Source organism: Nothobranchius furzeri, chromosome 7 (genome assembly GCF_043380555.1).
Source record: "Nothobranchius furzeri strain GRZ-AD chromosome 7, NfurGRZ-RIMD1, whole genome shotgun sequence".
In the NCBI taxonomy this organism is placed as follows: domain Eukaryota; kingdom Metazoa; phylum Chordata; class Actinopteri; order Cyprinodontiformes; family Nothobranchiidae; genus Nothobranchius; species Nothobranchius furzeri.
In genome coordinates, this window is record NC_091747.1 from 80,965,004 (window position 1) to 80,988,381 (window position 23,378).

Below are 23,378 nucleotides of genomic sequence, written 5' to 3' on the forward strand. Positions count from 1 at the left end.
ACACACACACACACACACACACACACACACACACACACACACGATCAGCAGCACTGTAAACAGAGAGAATGTACATGGGGAGGTCTACCCCTTGGCTAAGTTAAACCCTGGTGCTCCTTATCTCCTCTCTTATCTCAGCCTACCATCTGCGCCCTTCAGCTGCCAAACACACAATTAATATGGATTTCCTTTCAATGCAGATTCTTCTATATCAATATCCTCTAATCTAGTGCTTTAACAGAAGTTTTCCTCAACACACTAAAAGAAAGGTGGAGATGGGTTGTTGCTAAACAAACACAAAAAAACAGGTCATCTAGAAATTGCCATTGTTTACAACAGGACCACAAATAAGATAAACGCTGATGGGACGTTTTTTTCCTAAATAAAAAGAACCATAAATTAGTTAAATGCACCACAAGTGTAATTTAACTGGTTTTCTCCAACTAACCCTAACCTGATCATGTGATCGGATATCGGGCCCAATTATGCGATTCGAAATCAGGTGGAAAAGAGCAGATATAACCTTAAAAACAACAATCGGGTGAGTTTACCCTCTTTCCTATTTTACTCTATTAGTTTGGGATCATTACTTGATATTGGCAGTTACCGTATTTTCCGGACTATAAGCCACTACTTTTCCCACGCTTTGAACCATGCGGCTTATAATGAGGTGCGGCTTTAGTCAACCAGAAAGGATGGATGCTGGAAAGTCTAATGAAGGAATGGCCAAAGGAGCGCTACAGAAAGCGCCCAGGAGGATTTTTTTCACAGCCGGGCGTACACTGTGCGACTTTTTCCCTTTTTTGAGCCGATTTTCCAGTCGTGCGAGAAGCCACGACATCGGGGCGAGTTTTGCGCCGAGCGGTCGTGTAGTGTACAGGGGGTTACGAGAGGCGATTAACACCACGTGACCAGCCGCCGATCAGCAGTCGTGAGGTCGCAGGGACTTCTGGTGTGTTTAATATTTCGCTCGTCCCTCGTGAGGGTATCGCACTGTTGAAGCGGCGCTGCGAGCAGCTGCGAGCAGCTACGATCCAAAAAAGTATCAGAACCGCTCACGGCGCATGCGCGCGCAATCCTGCATCAACGCCGGTCGCTCGCTATTTCCCTAATAACACACGCTGTTCGTTTTTGTTTCTACACGTTTTTTTTTACTCACAAAGATTGTCAAGAAAGCGTGTTTGTCGTGTTCATGTCAAATTAAACTGATCACAAAACACAGATTCACTTTCTTTATTTCGTTTTCCTCATCCAACCCCCATAAATCCCTGTGTGTCCTCCTGCAGCACTCCCGAAGGACAACAGGCAAGACAAAAAAGTCTGACGTGTTGAGTAAAAACTGCTATTTTTAGCACATTTTTAGGGCCGACGTGTTGCTACCAGACGTACAGTGTGAGCAGTCAGGTCGCATGCGAGAACTGGGTCGTGCAGTGTGAGCGCATGACTCGTGAGATCTGCTCTGCGAGGAAGTCGTACAGTTTGAGCTGAAGCTGAACGCTGCGAGTGAAAAAGTCGCACAGTGTACGCCCGGCTTAAAACGGTGCTGCTTGTTTTCCCAGCTTCACCCCGGGATGATGACAGCAACACGGAGAGCGACACCGACATCGCCACAGAAAAGATATGTGACGAAGCTCTTCTGAGGCTGTTCAACTCCGACACTGAAGAAGAAGAGGACTTCAGTGGTTTCAGTGCGCAGGAGGACGATGAATAAACTAATCAATAACTTTTCTGTTTTGTTTGATACTGATCAGTTCAGTTACGTTCAGTTAAACTACATTTTCAATTCAGTAGATATCTGCAGCTTTTAGCCCGGTGCGCTCTATAGTCCGGAAATTACGGTACTCAGAATCAAATGAATGTGATCAGGAGCAAATAAATGTGATCAGAACATCCCCAAAAAAAAACGATGCAGAATTTCTTAAAGCCGCTATAATGAATCTGCAGAAGAAGCTAGGTTTTAAACATAAACACACTCACGGAACACTCAGGTATACCTCAGGTATCTTCCCTGAAACGTTTCTGCTAGATCCAGAAACCCGCAATGCCAGAAGAAACAAGATAACGCTAAACACCAGGCTCAGTTTTCTAGGTTCAAACATCTTTTGTTGTCCAAGACTTAAAAGGTTGTTTTTCTTTTAGGAACTCTGGAAGTTTGTCATTGAAGCGGTAGCAGCTGTCTGTTTCTCCTTCTCTGATGTCACCGAGTGGAGAACCTCTCACATCTGTGGTGCTCTGGTGCTAAATACACGAGTGTGTAATGGATGGAGGACCCAATGAAGAGCGGCGGTTCAGTGAGACTGACAACCAGATGGCCCAATCAGTGCGTTCGGTCCAGAACGTGTTATTGGTAGAGGTTTTAAACAAATGCAAGAGAACCACTTTATTAATACTTGTCATTGTTTTTTTTAATCTCCACATCATATTTATAGCTATACAATGTTTGTTAAGAGGCAAGAAAACAACTTTTTAAGTAGGGCTGCACAATGTATCGAAAAATTATCGTCATCGTGATAACAGGACGTGTGATAGGCCCATCGCAAAACACGTCAAAAACAGCGATAAATGTTTGGTTCAAACATTTCCATCCATGTCATACATCAACTTTTGGTATTGTTAGAGGCAAGATGGCTGTCGGGGCAGGCAACCATTTTAAGCCGTCGTGCACTAATCACGGTGAACTTGTTTGGACCTCTACTTTTGAATACCAAATAGGTTGCTTTTTTGCCTATACATTTTAAGGACTAGATTCACCTTTTAAAACTTTTTGAACGGACCCAATCTTGCCATTTAAAGGAGAAGAAGATGACGCGGGAAAAAGCAGAAACTTCAGCTAAGTCAGCGGTAGCCTCCAAGAGCTCTGCATCCTCTGACCACGAATATGCAATGGAGACTTCAACACCGTCAGTCAAAAGAAAAACTCCACCTACGCCCACCAAAGCACCCCCACCACCTAGCAAAGGTACTGTATCCTAAAGCGTGGAAACCGGCAGCTCCATAATAGAAGCCATTAACAAGCTAACAAACAAGATCGATGACTTCGGTGTGCAGCTAAATAACAACATGATAATGGTGGCTAATATTGCCAAGCTAGCTGAAATGAACGCAGCCTATATAAAAGACTGTAAGGCTAAACTGTCTGGGTTGGAAAAAGACATTCCTGCTCTTAACAAAGAAAACGCAGAGCTGAAAGAGAGAATGTTGGAGCTGGAACGATAAATGTGTCGCTGGAAGTTGAAAATCCAAGGCTGAAAAGAAAAAAATGACGTAGATACCCGCAAAGAAGTTATTGACCTCTTGGCTAAGATCGCGCCACATTGGGCCTCCTCTCTGAGCAACGCTGTGGATACCGTCCATCGTCTAGGGAAAAAGAAGCAAGTAGACACCAACAAATAATAGTTCAGTTCACCATGAGGCACTACCGAGACGCTTTCTGGAAACTGACCAAGGATTCCCAGGTGTGAAAGGAGCTGGGCATCTACTTCAAGCAAGATTTCTGCAAAATAGACCGGGAGGCAAGAACTGCAGTTTGTCCCAAAATGGAGCGAGCCAGAGCTGAAGGGAAGAACGTCTACTACCGAGGGCACACCGGTTACATCAACGGAGTTCGGGTATTCCTTGGGTGACTGTCGAACTATTCAAAATAACCAGTCAGTATATCACTCCATGAGTACGTTATGTTTTGCTAACAATCCTATTTAGGCCATGTTCCTTAACCAAATTATAAGATTGCCAAAAGTTTAAATAGGCAAGTTCAATACTTACTGTTTATATTACCTATTTGGTACGTTACTATGATGATTTTTCATAGAGGTCGTTTGTACTTTGTGATTTCAGTTTTAAGGGATTAAGTGCTCCCAATTTTATAGAGTTCTACTTTTATCTGGGTACTTGAAGTACAGTCAACCTTTCTATTTTGCTTTCTCACTTCCCCTTTATGTCATTCCTTAGTTCAAATTTTAACTGTGTGTCTTTAAATACCAGGGGCTTAAGAGACAGTGTTAAAAGAAAATCAATATTTTTGTTCTTTAAAAATGTAAATGTGAGCTGTATACTGCTACAAGAAACACACTCTGTGGAGGCAGATTTTTGGTCTAGTCAGTGGGGGGGAAAGAATAATTCTTTGTCATGGTACTAACAAATCAGCTGGGGTAGCCTTACTATTTAAAAACTTTCGTAATAAAATTGAAACTCATAGGAAAGACAGCCTGGGCCATTGTCTAATTTGTGTGCTAAAAATGGATAATAGCTTTTTGATTCTATGTAATGTTTATGGTTACAATGTAGCTCAGAACAAACTTTTATTTACTGAAATTACCAATCACCTAAAAGAACTATCACACAAATACTCCCAGGGTTTCTCTTACATAGGCGTAGCCGTGGCGGCCCGCCACGGCTGAAATCCCACAGCCACGCCTACAACATCCCAAGTTTTATTGATGTTTTTTTTTTTTGAGCCATTTCCCGAAGAAGCAGCGGGAACTACTGTGTTGTTGCTTGTGATCACAGCCAGCAGGTAGCAAGGAGGAGGAGGCAGGGCAGGGTGGTTACAGCTATGAGCTTACGGATAAAGCATGAAACGAGTGTAAAACTCGTGAATATCTGTAATCGTGCTGAATGAAATCCTCATTGGGTAACTGACTGTCTTCACGCTCTGTGATTGGCCAGTCAGATAGAGCGCCCGCCCCTCCCTACACACAAAACTGCAGCCGGGAGCTCCATCAGCTCGGCCCAGGCATCACCGCACACACACAGACAGTAAAGCCGGGCAGACACTGTGCGACTTTTTCACTTTTTTGAGCAGATTTTCCACTCGTGCAAGAATCCACGAGATCGGGGCGAGTTTTGCGCCGAGCGTCGTGTAGTGTACAGGGGGTTACGAGAGGCGATTAACACCACGTGACCAGCTACCGATCAGCAATTGTGAGCTCGCACGGACTTCTGGAGTGTTTGATATTTATCTCGTTCCTCATGAGGGTTGAAGCGGCGCTGCGAGCAGCTGCGACCCAAAAAGTACCAGAACCGCTCACGGCGCATTCGCAATCCTGCATCAACTCCGCTCGCCCGCTATTTCCCTAATAACACACGTTGTTCGTTTTTATTTCTACACGTTTTTTTACTCACAAAGATTGTCAAGAAAGCGTGTTTGTCGTGTTCGTGTCACATTAAACTGATCACAAAACACAGATTTACTTTCTTTATTTCGTTTTACTCATCCAACCCCCATAAATCCCTGTGTGTCCTCCTGCAGCACTCCCGAAGGACAACAGGCAAGACAAGACAAAAAAGTCTGACGTGTTGTGTAAAAACTGCTATTTTTAACCAGGCACGTGCAGAGGGGGGTGCGGAGGGTGCTTGAGACCCTGCCCCTGTTGTCCGAAGTGCCCAAAGTGCCCTTTTTCCGGTCGTTCGTCAGATTTTACCGTACAAAACTGTTATACTGTGAAACAAATCGGGCACTAGGACAATGCGGAGGCAGCCGCCTCAAGCTGAAGGCTATTTTCCCTTAGACCCGCCTACAAGCTCACTGATTGGCTCTGCCGCATCATACTAACGTGTGATTGGTTGTCCTTGCTGCCGCTCTACCTTGTAGCCATGGAGACGACAGACCGGTGTTTTCCCTGCGGACAGGAGTCTGCGTTCATCTACCTGTACGTTTTTTTCTGCCTGCTTCACGTCAGCTGGATAGATTTTAATATCAGAGCTTTTTGTTTACGTGAGTTTGAGTCCGTGGTTAGTGTGTGTGGAGCAGAGTCAGGTAGCTGCATGTCTGGGACAGAAAATGAGACATGAGAGTGAGTTCTCCTGAAGTGTTACAGAAACTCAAAGAATCAATGTCTCACTCTAGATTCTCCGGGTCATAACTTCTGAATTACTAATCGAATAAAAATACTTCAAACGGTTTCTAACAGTACATAAAACGAGCTTTCCAACGATGCATTACATGATGTAATTCATGTTACTCCAAAAATCGCTATTAGAGGGAAACCAGCTTTGCAGCGTCACAGAAAGAAACGGAAGAACCGCGACGGGAGAGCGAGAACCGAAAGGAGGAGATAGTCTGATCATCTTCATCAGCAGCTTTTATAAAGTTATGGAAACGTCACAAATAAAATCCACCTGGTTGGTCAGGTGTCCCAGAAGGCTGTTTCTGTACATGGTGACATGAGGAGGGACAGATAACAGTCACACTGGTTTTTATTTGAACACTCAACTGTTTACTAAATGATTCAGCTTCATTCCAGCATTATTTATACGTACAATAAATATTTATTTAGCTGAAAATATAATTTTATCAGTACAGAATTTTATTAGTTGACTTTTTGTAATGAAATGTTTAGATTTAACCTTTTATCTGGCTTATTGATCTTCATGATGCTGGTAGAAATGCAGCTACAGTTGTGAAGTAGCCCATGAGTGTTATTTTATGATACCTAGTATTTATTTTACTGTATCCCGTTCTCTGGACCAGAGCGTAGACCTGTGGTCACGGACAGGCTGCAGTCATTAAACTGGTTAACATGAGGTCAGGGGTCACACTGTTTTCTGAGTGTTTGCAACACAGTTCTGAGTTTAAATAGTTCTTTTGACATAGTTTGCTCAAATCATTTTGAAGTTCCTGTTTAGTAATAAATGTGAAGAAAATTCAAATCTGTTTTTTTTTCATTTAAGCTGCAGTTTTACAGACTTTAATAAACATAAACACTAAATACAAACCAGACACTGAAAGCTGAGGTTGTTCTGAAAAAAGGAGCAGAGTTACAAACATTTTACACTTTTATTACAATTTTAAAGCCATAAAACAAAAGAAAACAAAAAAAAAAACAGTTATATTTATGGTCATAAGAGGGTTAAACGTGATAAATTTTCCGCCTCCCACAAAGAGATGGTAAAAGTGAATGTGAGCATAATTATATACATTTTATTACTTTATTATGTATTTTTCATTATTGACTATTACTCCAAAGAGTTCAGATGAAGGCAACTGGACTTCTTTGGTTTCTTTAAAACATTTCACTTCTCCTCTGAGGAGCTTTGTCAGTTCTAACTGGAACATGGGAGAGTCAAGCTCATAAGCTGTAGCTGTCTGTTGTTATTTAAAGAGCAGAAACTACTCTGAGTACCCCGCCTCTCCATCTCCTGATGAGTCGTTAGCCTCTATTGATGGTGAGTCATCGTGTTGATTAGATGCAGGAAGGTGTGACCTAGACTGAAACTGAATGAGATTTTAAAAAAAGTTCTAATCTTTTAAACAACGCTGTTGGTCCTCTTGGTCCTTGTTCTGGTTTTCTAAAAGCCTGTGTTAAAAACCTTGGTGTGTTTTTAGACGGTTCTTGTAATCTTTACAGACAGGTGAGTGCAGTGGTCCAATCAGGTTTTTATCATTTAAGGCAGATAGCAAAGGTGAAGCCATACCTTCATGCTAATGTCCTCGAACATGTCATCCACCGGTTCGTGTCTTGCCGATTGGATTACTGCAACTCCCTGTATTCTGGCCTGGACCAGTCCTCCCCACACCGACTTCAGCTGGTCCAAAATGCAGCGGCTCGCTTGCTGACTGGAACCAGCAAGCGGGATCACATAACCCCGGTTCTGGCCTCTCTCCATTGGCTTCTTGTCTCTTACAGGATCCGTTTCAAAATTTTACTTTTTGTTTTTAAATCCCTTCATGGCCTGGCCCCAGTTTACATCTCTGAGCTGCTGTCCGCTTACGTCCCTGCCAGAACCATGAGGTCCAGCTCTCAAGCTCTTTTAACAGTTCCAAAAACCCGCCACAAGACTCGCGGCGACAGAGCGTTCTCTGTGGTTGGGCCCAAACTGTGGAACAAGCTACCTCTCAACATTAGGACCACACAGAATCAGAACCCAAGGGTCTCACTATCTGAATTTTCTAACTTATTGGATTGCTCTATAAGTGCCGTTTTTTTTTTACTTTGAGCACCCGCCCCGTCAAAGGTCTCTGCACGGCCCTGTTTTTAACATATGTTTAGGTCCGACGTGTTGCTACCAGACGTACAGTGAGCACATGACTAGTGAGATCTGCCCTGCGCTGAAGTCGTACAGTTTGAGCTGAAGCTGAGTGTTACGAGTGAAAAAGTCGCACAGTGTCCGCCCAGCTTATTATAATGTTCACTGTAATGCATCTTGATGTTCTTAACAAATAAATTAAATCAAAGATATAGGTCAATAATGCCAAATATGTAAATTTGTGTTTCAGTCATTTTTATACTGGCTTAAAAATACTTCATTAATTCTACTAAGCAGGGGTGTAGAACGTGTTTAATGGGGCCAGCCCAGTAATGATCTTGGACCAAAATAAAGGGGGCAGAAAGTCAAATAAAGGGGGGCAGAAGGAGATGTTTTTCCAGACGCCAAGAAAAATTAAATGCCAAATCCACCCTGCAAAGTGTGTCACTGAGAGTTTAAAACAGAAATTATTCTTGTGCAAATATTGGTGTACTCAACTTTAATACTAGTTATTACAATGCAGCAGTCGCTGGATTGGTGCAGTTCAAAGTGGAGTGCATCAAATAAAACAATATTAACATAAAGGTGAGACGTGTCATAATCCCCCCCCCCCCCCCCCCCCCCCACACACACACACACACACACACAAAACACCACCTCCACCACAGCTGGAAAAATTCCTAGGGGAAACACTGACTCCACAAACAATCTTATATTAGGTGGAGATTTCAATATGGTTTATGACGAATGGCTTGATAGATCACCCTCTAAATTCCATTCCCATCATATAAATTCATTTTTACACAACTTCTGCCTAAATTTCAACCTAACAGATCCTTGGAGATTAGCAAACCCACTTGTTTTGTCCTTTTCGTGGTTCAAGCATGATGGTTCGGCTAAATCGTGTATCGACTTCTGGTTGTTCTCAGACAGCTTAATGCAGAATAGTGTAGATGTGGGTCTCTCAGCTGCGCCTTTAACCGATCACTGTGTGATTCATTTCAGTGTCACTCCTCAACTTAAAAACTCTTATAATAAAGGTTACTGGAAGTTTAACTCATCCCTGCTTACCAATGAAAATTTTAGTAACTAAATACTTTGACAACTAGAACTTATTTCAACTAATGTAAACATAAGCTCTTACAAAGAAAAATGTGAATTCTTTAAGTTTAAAGTACGTCAAATCTCAATTAAATACAGTAAATTAATAGCTCATCAGAACAAGCAAAAAGAAACAGAAATTATCAGAGAACTTAATTACATTTGCTCGAAACCCTTTTTTAATGATAATGACAAACAACGTCGAAGTATTCTACAGTCTTCTTTAGACAATATTTATACTAAAAAGGCCAAAGGAGCATATCTGAGATCCAGAGCCAAATGGATCGAGGATGGCGAAAAAAGTACAGCATATTTTTGTAGATTAGAAAAGATAAGACACAGAGAAATGCTATAAATAGTCTACAAATTGATAGTCGGCTGTGCACTGACCCTCAATTAATATCTAAAGAAATCTTTACCTTTTACAGTAATTTGTACTCCTCTTCATACTCTAGACCATTGGCTGAGACATTCTTCCAATCTATCAAACACCTGATTCCTAAAATTGATGAAAATTTTAAAAAGACCTGTGAGGGCAAAATTACCATTGAAGAGTTAGATAGAGTTTTAAATGCTTTACCCAAAGATAAAGTGCCAGGTTGTGATGGTTTGACCAGCAACTTTTACAAACATTTTTGGGTTCATATTAGAAGCCTTGTGTTTGGAATGCTCACAGAAATTTTAGAAAATGGGTCTCTCACACACACTATGAAACAAGGGGTAATTACACTCATACCTAAACCTGGGAAAGATCCGACTCTTCTTGATAATTTAAGACCAATTACTCTATTGAATAATGATTATAAACTTCTAACACATATTTTTGCAAACAGGTTAAAATCGGGCATAACTCAAATTATTTCTGACACTCAGTCTGGATTTATAAAAGGTCGCTCAATCCATAATAATATCCGCCTTATTTTGGACTTGACTGACTACAACTACCTAATTGAAAACCAGGGTTTTGTCCTTTTTTTTAGATTTTTACAAAGCCTTCAACATGATAGAACATGAATTTATGTTTCAGGCCCTTGATTTGTTCGGTTTTGGAGGTAACTTCATTAATTTAATCAAATTACTGTATAGAGATACTAACAGTTCAGTGTGTCTTCCACGTGGCACCTCACAAAGATTTAGGATTTGCAGAGGAATAAAACAAGGATGTCCAATCTCGCCATTGTTGTTTATCGCAGCAACAGAAATGCTTTCCATACTGATTAAAAATGCTGAGTTTGGTAAGATATCTATCCTGGGTAAAGAGCTCTCTATCAGCCAGTTAGCCGATGATACAACTATTTTCCTAAATAACCTGAATGAAATCCCCAAAATCCTGCAGATTATTGAAACTTTCTCGAAAGCTTCAGGGTTAAAGCTGAATTTAAACAAATGTGAGATCTTACGCTTAAATGATTGTACTATTTCTAACACTTTTAATATTCCTGTTAAATCCATGTCAAATATTTGGGTGTGTGTATAACCAAGAATAAGAATGATTTAGATAACCTTAATATTTGGGAGAAAATTCAAACCTGTAGAACTCATTTAAATAACTGGGCTCAGAGAGACTTATCGATTCTAGGTAGAATTTTTCTTACCAAAATGGAAAGTATCTCCAGGCTAGTATACCCTGCATATGCGATAGGAGTGCCTAAATCAGCAATCAAAACTATCAACCAGCTAAACTTTGATTTTATATGGAAACGCAAAACCCACTACATTAGGCAAGGTAATTTAGTCAAACGGTTTGAAGATGGAGGTTTGCAAGCTATTGAATTTGACAGCTTAAACGGCACCCTAAAAATAAATTGGCTTAGGTCATTTTTAAGAAGTCAAAATAGCCTTTGGTTTCACATTCCAAGCAAAATATTCTCAGATCTAGGCAGATTTAATCTCTTACTTAGATGTGACTTTGACATAAAAAAACTCCCCATAAAGCTCTCTTCCTTTAACCAGCAAGTTTTATTATACTGGAAATTAATATACAAACATAACTATAGCCCACACAACACTCCCCTATGGAACTGTCGTTACATAACAGTTGGAAACAAATCAATCTTTATGGAAAATTGGTACGATAAGGGCATCTGGTCAGTGATGCACTTGTTAAATGATAGAGGTAAAATTTTATTAGAAGATTTTACCACCAATTATGATCTGCAAATAAATAACAAAGAATTTCAAAAAATTACTAAGGCTATCCCTCAAATCATTCTATGTACAGCATATAATCTTTTTCAAAACCCTGACTATAGATCCCCTGATTGCCCTGAACTGTTGGTAAATGGGCATAACATAACAGCTAACAGTCTAAAAAACTCCCAGATTAGGGAATTATTTACTAATGTTTTTTTTTCCCTTATATATCCAATCCAAATGCCATCTCACATCTGTTCTCCGGTGATCAAAAGAAAGAAATCAGAAAAAATTACCTAAAACTTCCCATTCCTCCCAAAGCTAAGGAGGTCCACTACCAAATCCTCTCTGGTGTTTACCCTTCCAAAGAATTCCTCAGACGTCCCTTCGCTATTGATGATAATTGTTGCTCTTGTTGTAATGGGGATATTGAATCAACAGAACATTTATTTTATGACTGTATATTCTGTAAAGCCCTGTGGAACGATGTGCACTACTGGCTCTTCCCTAAGATCCCAAACTTACTTGAATTTTCTAAAAATGATATTATGTTTGGTTCTCTAAGAAAAGAAAAGAAGCTCGAAAATGTTTTAAATGTAATAATTATTATGGGCAAATTCTTCATTCACAAATGTCGTTTTCTGAAAACAAAGCTGTCTTTTTTTACTTTTCACAAAGAACTCTGCCTCCTTTTCTCATCTGTTAAATTTATGGACAAAAAACAAGCCCTGGATTTGAATCATATGATTGTTGAACTAGATCTGTTAGAAAGCCCCTAAGGTATAACTTTTTTATGTTTTTTTTATTTTTATTATCTGTCTTTGTATTCATTTGTTTGCTTATTTGTTCTGTTTGGGGTTTGTTTTTATTTTATTTATTTATTTGTTGTTGTTTGTACTTCCTGTTCATTATCCTTCTTCTATATGTTGGAATTCAGCCTGTTCTGGTACTATCTCATGTCGGTAAAACTGATTCTTTGTAGAGATTGCCATAATTGTTGTACATTATATTTTGTGCAAATAAAAAAAAAGTAAATAAAAAACATCACCTTTTTGTAAACCAGCTCTGTTTTTACGCGGAAGTATTATTTGACCAATCAAATGTAGTCCTTCGGATATGCGGCCAATCAGATGGTTCTGTTCACATAATACGACCACCCCTTACATCAGACCTGGGCATTTTACGGCCCGCGGGCCACATACGGCCCTTTGGTTGACTTTGACCGGCCTGCGTAAGGTTAATTGGAAATTACAAAATAAATGTATTTTCTCATTTTACCTCATGCATGGGCTAAGGCTGCATTGCTTTTATTTTGAAGTTGTTTTTTACGCGCACAATGACGCAATACGTATAGCAACAAGTGCCCGCGGTTGACATGGTGATTGTAGCCCCAGAAATGGCCGCTCATGCAAAAAAAAAAAGAAAGAAAAATAAAGAAAGATGCCAAATACAGGATTTTCAACAAAAATTGGACTGCTAAGTATTTTTTGTTACTGAAGTCGGAGGCAAAGCCGTGTGTTTGGTTTGCGGGGAGGAGATTGCCGTGTTTAAGGACTACAATTTGAGTCGGCATTACGACAAGAAACACTCGGAAAAATACAAGAACTCATCTGATGCTGAGAGGGCACGGACATCCGAAGCTTTGCTAGCAACGTTGCAAAAGCAGCAAGGCTGTTTTACTAAGCTTCACACATCCAGGGATGCAGCAACCAGGACAAGCTTTGTGATTTCCCACAAAATAGCTAAAAACAGCAAGCCGTTTTCGGAGGGAGTTTGTCAAAGAGTGCATGGTGGACTCTGCCGCGCTAAAATGCCCTGAAAAAAGGCGCATTTGAGCAAATCCAGCTGTCCAGGATAACCGTGGGGAACCTGGAGCTTCAGCTGCAACGTGAAGTGGCAAGTTTTGACTTTTTTCTCATTGGCCTTAGACGAGAGCTGTGATGTCCGGGGGTTAAAGGAGCTCACAGAGGAGCTGGCAGCAATGTGGTCGATGAAAGGGACAACGACAGGGAGTGATCTTTCTACAGAGGTAAATGCGTGCACGGACACTCTGGGATTGAAATGGGAGAGACTGTCAGGTGTCACAACAGACGGTTGTCCAAATCTTACAGGGAAAAATGTCGGACTTTTGAAACGCATGCAAGATAAAGTGACAGAAATTGATGCAGATCAAAAATAGGTGTTTTTGCATTGAATCATACACCAACATGTGTTGTGCAAGTCAGTGCTAAAAATCAACCATGTTACTGATGTTGTTACTAAAATAATAAACTTCATCAGGGCGCAGGCGATGAATCACAGACAGTGTGTGGCTCTTGTGGAGGACTCCACACAGCTGTCAGATGGCTCAGCCTGGGGAAAGTGCTGAAGAGGGTTTGGGACTTGAAAGCAGAGATTCAGGATCTCTGCTGGATTTCTACTCTTCTCTTAAGGAGGACTTTCCAAACCTGAAGAGACATGCTCAGAAGATGTTGGTTCTCTTCGGCTCTACCTACATTTGTGAACAAACATTTTCAATGATGAAGTTTACAAAATCCAGGTATAGATCCTCTCTCACTGATGATCATTTGTCAGCTGTGCTTCGCTTCTCCACCTCAGACATTCAACCTGACTTTGATGCACTCGTTAAAGCCCAGCAGAGACTAGATTTCTCTCACTGAATAAGAAAAAAATTGCTTAAAAACACAAAATAAGGTGTTTGGACCACAAATGTAGGCAACTAGCAGTGAACTGGGACACTTTTTTTTAAACCTCTTTCTCAAGATCACAGTTCAGTGATTTTATTTTACAGACAATACTGTGTGTCTGTAGAATGCTAAGAACCTCTTTCCAACAATATTTGAAACTCAAAATGTGTTTTGGAGTGAATGTGACTGAAACTGTTAACTAATATAAGTCACAAATGTTTAACAAAAACGAAATGTGCGCACTTTGTTTACCATTGCCTTGGGGAATTTGAATAAATCACATTTTTGTAAGCCAACCTCACTTTTTCCTTTTTGCTCATTTATAACATATAGTCTACTCTTACCAGCTTGAAAAAACGATGGTATTTACTGCTTTTTATAAAGAAATACCATTAATATTATGCATAATTGACTTCAGCCTTTTGGCCTGGCCCTCCACAATATTTTCTATTTCTCATGTGGCCCCATGGAAAAAATAATTGCCCACCCCTGCCCTACATAGATCCATTTGGAAAGCAACACCCGAACAGAGTTAGCGGCGCTGTTCCCTTGTTCGTCATGCTGACTCAGAGCAACGAACGCACTTTGTGCTCAGGTTTCTGGAATCAGCGCTGCTTTCAAATGTGAACGTGATTCTGCTCGGTGTCGTTAATCATTTTTACCGGGCTGACTCCGACACGTGCCGGTGAACCAACCCACCTTCATGTCACTAGTGTTAGCCCAGGCTCCGGTTAGCTTCCAGCTAAAAGGCTACAGCACTCTCCTCCCAGTCCCACCCTGCTAGAGAGGGCCTGGAAAAGTTCCCCCACACATCAAAGTGATTTTTCCTTTATGAGCTTTTATAACCTTGTTAATCAGGATAGTTGATTTGGTGATGCACATAAACTGTCAGTCAGAAGCTCTGCTAGCCGGTCATCTTAAGAGGAGCTAGCTCAATTTATTAGCTTGTTATCAGAATCATAGTTGCAGTTTCATCATATGAGCTGCTTTTTAAGATCTAGGTAAACTTGTTCAATTTGGGGTTAAAAACAAATGTTTTCACGTATTTTCCATGTAGTTTTTTTGCCAGTTCCTCTTCTGAAAGGTAGACGATTGTTTTTCTCTTTCCCTCAGAAAATCTTAATATTCTCCTAGTTTGGCCCAGCACAGTTCACTTCCCAGTTACAGCAACAGCCTTATATCATAACCACATAAGTGGAGAAAATGCTCAGTGGCAGAGAGAATTTGCTGTTGCATTTAAGTGATGTTAACTATTATTTAACATTTAAACTTATTTTCTAAAACCCTGGTAAGGGATGTTTTTCTATATTTGGAGCATCAGAAAGTTTTGTGGTGGAGGTGATGTTTTAAAGTCACTGAGAAACTGCATGCAGTTTGTTGTTTTGCTGCTAATACAGTAGCAGGTGCAGCTGCTAATACAGTAGCAGGTGCAGCTGCATATTTTTGCAATAAAAATGTTATGTTGTAATGGAATTCATGCATTAGTTTTTGTTTGCTTTGAACCCAGAGCAGCCATCACACGCCAGACGACATCAACACTGCGTACTTTAGTATTTGTTCATTTATCGCGAGTAATATCGATATCGCAATATTAAGCACTGTTATCGAATATCGCAGGTTTTCCTAATATCGTGCAGCCCTAGTTTTAAGCAAAACTGTTTTCCCACTATGTCATTGTAGCTTTCAGCGCAAATATAGAGGAGATTTGCTTAGTTTTAGTGTAATCTTGGTGCACAAAGTCTGTGTTTTTATTCTGTCCAGAGCAGTTCTCGCGTGAAAATACAAAACCCCTAAACTAAAGGTAGACTTCCTGTTAAGAAAACAGGCAAAACAAGCAGAACTTACTTTTTATTTAACAATTACTGAGATTCTGGGAAGTCTTTATCTGTAAAATGATGTTTTTTAAAGGGGAATTCATAATTAGATGATAAAAAGCTGTTTTTATTTGAACTAAAGGTAAGTTTGCCTCCTGCAACTTCCACAGAAGGAGTTTTTTTTTGTGAATGTCTGTTTACTTTGTTATTTTGCCAACAAAACCACTCAAGGGCTTTTCCGAATGAAGACAAACTCAACATTACCAATTCCTGACCCTCGTCACAAAGAGAAATACTGACTGCGGCTCCACAGTTTGGGGCAAGCAGGAGCTTTTCCTGGAGTTTGTGTCGGGAGCAAAGACTCAGCAGATCAGCAGAAGATGGACAGGGAGCTGAATGGATGATTGTCATGCTGTCGAGTCTCAAAAGCGGGGGGGGCGGGGGGGGTGATGCAAATGCATGGGAGAGTGGGGGTGGTGAGTGTGTTTGTGTCTAATGTAATTTGCAGGGTGTGCCTCTCTTTGTGTTTAAAGCTAGCTGATATTACAGCCAAAACCTGCTGGGAAACTGAAAAATTACTGGATTAAAACAAGCTGACACAGAAAATGTCTCACAGCCCTGAAATCTGACTCTTGTGCTCCAAAACATCACGAGATGTTGACCTTGTTTCAAGTTAAACTAGATAAGATCAGTTTAGAAGTCTGAAGAATGAGATGTTAATGTTTACAGAACCCTGTTTGGAGGAATAACACGTGTTTTGATAAAACTTCAGTTTTTTTTTAATCTTACTGCCGCCTTTCTTGCATTTTTCCACTTGCTAATGACCTTTTCAGCAATGTACCTTAAGTCGTGTCTTCTGTTCACAGTCCTAGCTACAACTGAGTAAAATCTCATCCTCACATTTCTATTTTGAAAGTTTACCTGTGTAGGAGAGAAGAAATGGAACAGCAACTACTAGCTCCAATCCCAGAATTCCAATTAGCAGGTAGATGTGAACTTCCTGTGGTAATTTCATGGCCATAAGAGCCATCAGTGCAACATTTCCTGTTCACAAAAGAAACACATTACTGCCCCCTATTGGAAAACACAGACATCTCCATAAAGCACAGTGACAGTAGTTTGTGTGTTGGTGTACCTATTGAGTGTATGACAAACGGCAGTTGTCTCAGCCTCCGCGTCTCCCTGTAAAACTGCAGGTATCCTCTGTTGCGGACCCGACTGTGTTGGTGCTGCATCCAGGTACTGAACAACAGCACCAGAAGCCACAAAAACACCTTCCCAAACACAATGACACTGTCGCCGTGAACACTGCCCAAAATGCTCATACACACCTCCTTTTGGCCAAACTCCAACACACACAGCAGAGCCACACACATCGACAACACAACATACAGAACCTGGAAAGTACAAGAGAAAGGAGTCAGACAGATTGGGCAGAATTTTAGCCAAATTTACAATTCAATTCAGATTATTTTCTCCAAAAATCCTAAAAATGTGTGATGAGATTTGCACTTCATACATGCAGCAGAGACAGCATGCCAGCTGGGCAGGGTGTTGGTACAGGCTGAAACTGTTTCCTGATGGCAGAGTGGAGGGCATCAGCAGAGATCAGGGGTCCCTCCACCAAAGAGTCCTCCTCTATGCTCCGAGACATGTCTGCTGAAGGACTTTCCTGTTCAGATGGAGTAAAAACAATAATAATCTCTGGTAAACAAATGCACTACCCCCGTGTTTTACTGATCGAATGTGTCTGTTGGTATAGATGCAGGAGAGGTTTCGTCAAATGAGCAAATAAAAAAATAAAAAGTAGTTCCCCTGATTAACTAAACTAATCCTTAGGACATGAAAGCTGAAGAAAACAAATGTGTAAACATTAGGTTTAAAGTATGGAGTATTAAAAAAACAGAATTTAGTAATTTACAAAAAAGTGGCAATCTGGGTTTAGCCAAAGCTTTTGGGAGCATCAAATAATAAATAATGCGCCTAACCAGTTATAGGTGGCGAGTAGGAGGACCTGAAACAAAGTGTGATTTACAATCTGAATGCGTACACCGAAGGTCCAGTATTGTTTCCTCTAAAAACTGACATGAAACCAAAATAAAACAGCAATAAAAGTTTTCTTTAATAGTCTATAAATGCGTTCATTGCTGCCATTCTCTTCATATGATCATCAAAACGTCACATGACTGAGTCGTGATGCTAACAGCTGATCGCCCCAGCTAGCACTATTACCCGGATAAAAACTCGTTGACATGGTAACTGTAAACATAAACAATAGGTACGTACTGCGTACATCGAAGGTCCCTTTGAGCCCATTTGTTTTTCGACTGGTTTTAAACAGCAAATTGTTGCGAAAACAACATTAATTCACATCCGCAACTCGGGTGGTAAACTTCCGGTCCTACTTTATTCTTGTTCCGTCCCTTAATAAACCTTTGTTCCTAGCGGAAAACCAGTTCCGGTGAAACATCAAAACCTGTTACCCTTAATATTTCTACTTACAGGGTTTTATTTTGTTTCATGACAGCGAGTGTGTTGTGTATAATGTTTTGCCTGCCTGCAAAGCAAATGGAAAATTTTGAATTATCAGTTAGGTAAGCAAAGTCTGTTTTAAACATGGTAGTTAAGCATCGACCTATAAAGTAAGCTGTGTTTAAGGATTTTTTCCACCCACTGGAACAAAACAGTCTATCTTCTACAAGCAGCATTCATAAAGATAAACAATACAAGACTCAACAGAACTTCTTGTGGATTTCTTCAAAATAAACTATACCGCTTAGAATAACCGCAGGTTTAAAATGAGTGTTAACAACATAGTTAGTCAAAATAATGGGAAAGCCAGAACGTAATGATGTATATAAATGACTTAACTACTAAAACTCCATCTCCAAAGAATCCAGGGTGAGAGCTAGGTCAAAGGTCACACCAAGATTCCTGACGGAAGGTTTGGTGTGAGAAGCAAGCTGACCAAGAGAGTCTCTGACTTTGGGAACCAGCTTGTCTGGGGCACAGATGAGGATCTCAGTCTTATCTTCATTCAGCAGTAGAAAGCTCCCAGCCATCCAGGTTTTGATAGAGTCTAAAGAGGAGGGTAACAGATGCAGCTTAGACATCTCATGGGGCTTAAAGGAGATGTACAGTTGGATGTCATCTGCATAAAGATGGTAGGAGATTCATTTGAAGGAGCTCAGGATGTGCTGAAGAGGAAGCAGATAGAGGAGGAAGAGCAGAGGCCCCAGCACAGAACCTTGTGGGACACTATGGGTAAGAGAGGTGGTGGAGGACCTAAACTTGGAGACGGCCACAGAAAAGGAGTGCTCATAAAGATAAGAGGAGAACCACTCCAGAGCAGATCCTGATAGGCCGACCCAGTCTCTCAGCCTCTCCAGTAGCAGGTGATGGTCAACAGTGTCAAAGGCTGCAGTCAGGTCCAGCAGGACTAGAACAGAACAGTCCCCTGCATCACTGTGAGTCAGAAGGTCATTAGAGACCCTAAGAAGAGCTGCTTCAGTAGAATGAGCTCTACGAAAACCTGACTGGAAGCTATCATAGATGTTATGTTCATCAAGAGCAGCTGTGAGTTGTTTAGCCACAACCTTTTCCAAGATCTTGGAGATGAACGGAAGTTTAGAGATGGGTCTGAAGCTGCTATGGAGAGAGGGGTCGAGACTCTGTTTTTTAAGAAGCGGGTGGATTACAGCGTTCTTAAAGTAAGCAGGGACCTGACCAGAGACCAGAGAAGCATTAATTATGGAGAGCACGCTGGGACCGATGCACTGAAAAGCACTTTTAAACAAAGAGGAGGGTAAGATGTGGAGGGGGCATGCAGAGGTCTTCATAGAGTTAACTAGTTTGGTTAACTCAGGCAAAGAAACAGGAGCAAAGCTATCTAGGATGATGGGCCTGGTTGGAGTCGGGAGAGGCAGCGATAAGGCTGAAGGAGAGATGCTAGATCTAACCTTATTGACTTTGTCCACAAAGAAAGACAGAAAGTTCTCACAGTCTGTAACAGAGTGGATGGAGGCTGTAGGAGAGACGATGCTGCTGATGGTGTTAAACAGCACCTTGGGGTTCCCTTTGCTCTGGGACACCAGGTTGGAAAAGTAGGAAACCCTAGCGTCTCTGACTGCAGAGTTAAAGGATGTCAGAAGATCTTTTAGGTGCAGCAGATGGACGTGGAGATGGGTTTTCTTCCACAAAGCTCAATTTTTCTGCATTGGCGCTTCAGGCTGCGCATGTTGTAAATTGGTAAATGGTAAATGGCTTGTATTTGATATAGCGCCTTCTAGAGTCCTGGAATCCCTCAAGGCGCTTTACAACACAATCAGTCATTCACCCATTCACACACTGGTGGGGATGAGCTACGATGTAGCCACAGCTGCCCTGGGGGCGCACTGACGAGCACTGGCGCCACCGGTCCCTCCGACCACCACCAGCAGGCAACGTGTCACACAATGACAGCGACAGACTGAGCGGGGCTCGAACCTGCAACCTTCCGATTACGGGGCGAGCACTTAACGCCTGTGCCGCCGTCGCCCCAGTTAAATCAGGGATTAGGTTTCACTGCAGGAACTGGTTCTGACAGGACAGATGTTGTCCAGGATGGAGAGGCAGTGCTCGTTAAACTGAGAAGAACAAAACATGGTGTTTGCAAGAATTTACAGGAAGTATTTCCACCATGGAACCCTTCTAAAAGTTCATTTAGACAAAGAAAAAAATTATACAACAGAACTGCATTTCTGTTTGGTTACTGGTTACTTTTCCTATAAACTTTTAATTTACCTACTTGTAAACTGACATTTAGTTTGTTTATACCCTCTGTCTATAAGGGATTTCTATGCATCATTTAGGTCAACCAGATGGAAACACAATATTTAAATCCTCTGGCTTCGAGACAGAGGTCCAACCGCAGCAGAAAAGCTATCAGAGAGGGTCAACAGATCCTGAATGATCTGATCAGAAATGTTTCTCTGAAAGGGAAAACAAAAGCTAACTAATAAATCTAAACTTAACATCAAACAATAATTTTTTTCTAAATATTTAATAAAAATAAAAGTTTTCTATTAAAGCAACACGATTAACAACATAAATTACAACCAAAAAAGGAATAGCAATGCTTATTTTAGCCTACCTTATTTTCCACCTAAATCAAATAACCTATATACCCCCCCCCCAAGCAAACAAACAAATAACCTCTAAAACATTTTCATTATTACACACACTTTCATAATCATTAAATGTTTGACACGTATGCTTTAAACTTTGATAAAGATGTACATATCATCAAGTCATAATTTAACTCATTCCATAATTTCACACAAAAAAACAAATTTCATACAAAAGAAATTTAATCTGTAGGAAAAGATTGAGTGTTTACTTTTGTGTTTTTTTAAAGAATCAACATGTTAAATTATGAATGCCAACATGTGTAAAATAATAGCCAATAATTTGTATGTTTTAAGTCCTATTTAAATAAATTCTTGAATTTTGTGTGAAAAGCATCAGCTGGAGAATAAAAGTTACCGAGGGAATAAAACCAGGAAACTCCAGCACATGTTTTTCTGTCAGTTGTTTCTGACTTTAACGCTCTGCTGATTTTCAGAACAATAACAGCATCTGGTTCCTCAGTCGGTTTCTGAAGATGGCCATGCTGCTCTTGGTGATCCTCCTGCACTTCAGTGGTGAGTTAGATGTTGTTATTATTAGATGTTTCAAATGTATTTCTTAATCCAGAATAAAAATGCTGTTAACTAATGAGCAATAGCTTAAAAAGCTGGAATATATTTAGTTGAATAGAAAAAAAATCTTGTCAAAATAAAAGCATCTTGACTGAGTGAATAAAAAAGTCAAGTCAAAACGTTTTATATAAACAAGCCATCTGGGATTCTTTTGACATCTGTTGATTGTGAAAAATAAAGAAATCATTGAAACATCACACAGTTTTTTGCACTATTAAGGAAAACAATAATAATTTGATTTATTTTCATTCATAATTTAGTGGTTTCCCTTTTATAGTTCAGTTTTTAACCTTATTTTGAAGGTTTAATCTGATCAAAAGATGTTTTAATAAGGTGAATTGTTAATTAAAACATGTAGTTATTTTACATTGACCTGCTGTACAAATACAGGAAAAACCAGCTTGTATCATTTCATAATGTGAGGCTTTGTTTATATTCAAAATTATTATTTCATGTTTTACTTTAATCTTCTGTCTTTTTTAATTTAGTTTTAGTTTTTCTCTGTTCTGCAGGTTTCCAGCAGATAGCAGAAGGCATGCAGACTATCAAGGTGAGATCAGGTGAGGACGCCATGCTACAGTGCCCCCTGCTGGACGGCTCTAACGCCACCACAGCCAACCACATGGTGTCCCCCAGTGGCCCGTCCACCGTCAGCTGGTACAGGAAGGCAGCAGGGCATGCACCTGAGCTCCTCGTCAGCTTCAGACCTGCAGACGGCTCTAACATTAAGTACGGAACCGCTGTCGGTCCAGATAAAGTCTCAGCTGCAGCTGATGGTTCTCTGCTGCTGCGGCACTCCGAGCAGAGCGACACAGCGGTTTATTACTGTGGGATCAGCCAGGGATCTGAACAGAAGATGGACCCAAACCCATAGAACCACACAGGGAACTAATACGGACTCAGCTGCTTTTAGTTTAGGGTTCACAAAATAAGGCCAGATGGCCAGAAATGGACCTAAGACATCTTAATTTGACCTTTGACACCTGGACTAGAAAATGTTAACTACACCTTAACATCCTGAGTATGAAGCATCCAGTTGTTGTTCTGGTTTGGTTCTGTTTACACAGATTCTGGTTCACCCGTATGATGTCACTCAGACAAATAAATAACAAATCAATCATTAAACAGGTGTATTTTCATGTGAACACAGGGTCACCTGTTTTGAACACAATCTGTTATTTAAGGAAGTTCTCCTAAACAAACATTCAGAATGAGCCTTAGACACTGATTATCATCCATGTTGGAGTAAAACTTTTAGAAAATGATAAATAAAATGTTTAAATTATAACATTTATTAATTATAAAGACAAACTTAAAACACTTGGAGATGATTTTTTTTCACTAACTGAGAGAAAACTTCCTTTTTGCCTGAAGGTGAAAATTCATTTTTGAGCTGTTGTTTCATCTTCTGACTATCAGAAGGTGCCCTTCTGTGGATTCAAATCATAACAAGATTTAACAAAATCCACAGTTTAAAATAAATATAGTTTACACATTCAGGTCACGTCAGCCTGATCTTTGTGATGTGGATCAAGACCACAGCAGGAGCCATACCACCCCAGAACCCTGGCCCAGAACCGGCACAGGTTAGGTTAGTGGTTAGGAGCTTTGTCTCGGGTCCGTTCATAGACAAAAACTTAAAACATGTTTTTTTGTTTTTGTTGTTTTGACAACATTTTTGTAAGTAAAAAAAAATGGACTCAACAAAACAGATTGTTGTTTTTTGTTTATATTTGTTTCTCAATGATCAATTAAATTTAAATGTACTTTAATCAGAAACATATTTAACATAAATTTTAACAATCGTAATGACTTGAATCTGTTCAAAATAATTTATTTAAAAACCAAAAATATGTTTAAAACCAGCGAGGTTAAAAGAGAAAAATATCAACATCAAGATGAATTTTATTGTTTTATTGAGGCTATTAGTAGATTTTACA

At 40.3% G+C, this 23,378-nt stretch overlaps 2 protein-coding genes across 3 annotated transcripts in view; one reads left to right on the forward strand and one right to left on the reverse strand.

Moving 5' to 3' along the window:
* The window catches only part of tmem192 (transmembrane protein 192), a 21,835-nt gene extending 3,694 nt beyond the window's left edge, over positions 1-18,141 (reverse strand). The window contains exons 1-4 of one of the 2 annotated variants that reach the window (XM_054735617.2): positions 17,987-18,141; positions 17,220-17,372; positions 16,836-17,097; positions 16,622-16,744 (exon numbers count right to left, since the gene is read on the reverse strand). In XM_054735617.2, the coding sequence (XP_054591592.1) occupies positions 16,622-16,744; positions 16,836-17,097; positions 17,220-17,372; positions 17,987-18,016 (568 nt within the window). In that variant the 5' untranslated portion in view covers positions 18,017-18,141. The remainder of the gene's footprint in view (positions 1-16,621; positions 16,745-16,835; positions 17,098-17,219; positions 17,373-17,986) is intronic. The other variant, XM_070553423.1, reaches the window with a different exon arrangement.
* Positions 18,142-21,322: 3,181 nt separating this feature from the next.
* sid1 (secreted immunoglobulin domain 1) lies at positions 21,323-22,512 on the forward strand. Its single transcript, XM_054735618.2, has 2 exons — positions 21,323-21,381; positions 21,951-22,512. The coding sequence occupies exons 1-2, from the start codon at positions 21,342-21,344 to the stop codon at positions 22,310-22,312; spliced, it is 402 nt and encodes a 133-aa protein (XP_054591593.1). The 5' UTR covers positions 21,323-21,341; the 3' UTR covers positions 22,313-22,512.
* The last annotated feature ends 866 nt before the right edge of the window (positions 22,513-23,378 follow it).

Bases quoted from the DNA above. Each gene is read 5' to 3' on its own strand.
- sid1 (XM_054735618.2), top strand. From the start codon at position 21,342: ATGGCCATGCTGCTCTTGGTGATCCTCCTGCACTTCAGTG. The intron at 21,382-21,950 runs GTGAGTTAGATG...TCTGTTCTGCAG, and splicing joins GATCCTCCTGCACTTCAGTG to GTTTCCAGCAGATAGCAGAA.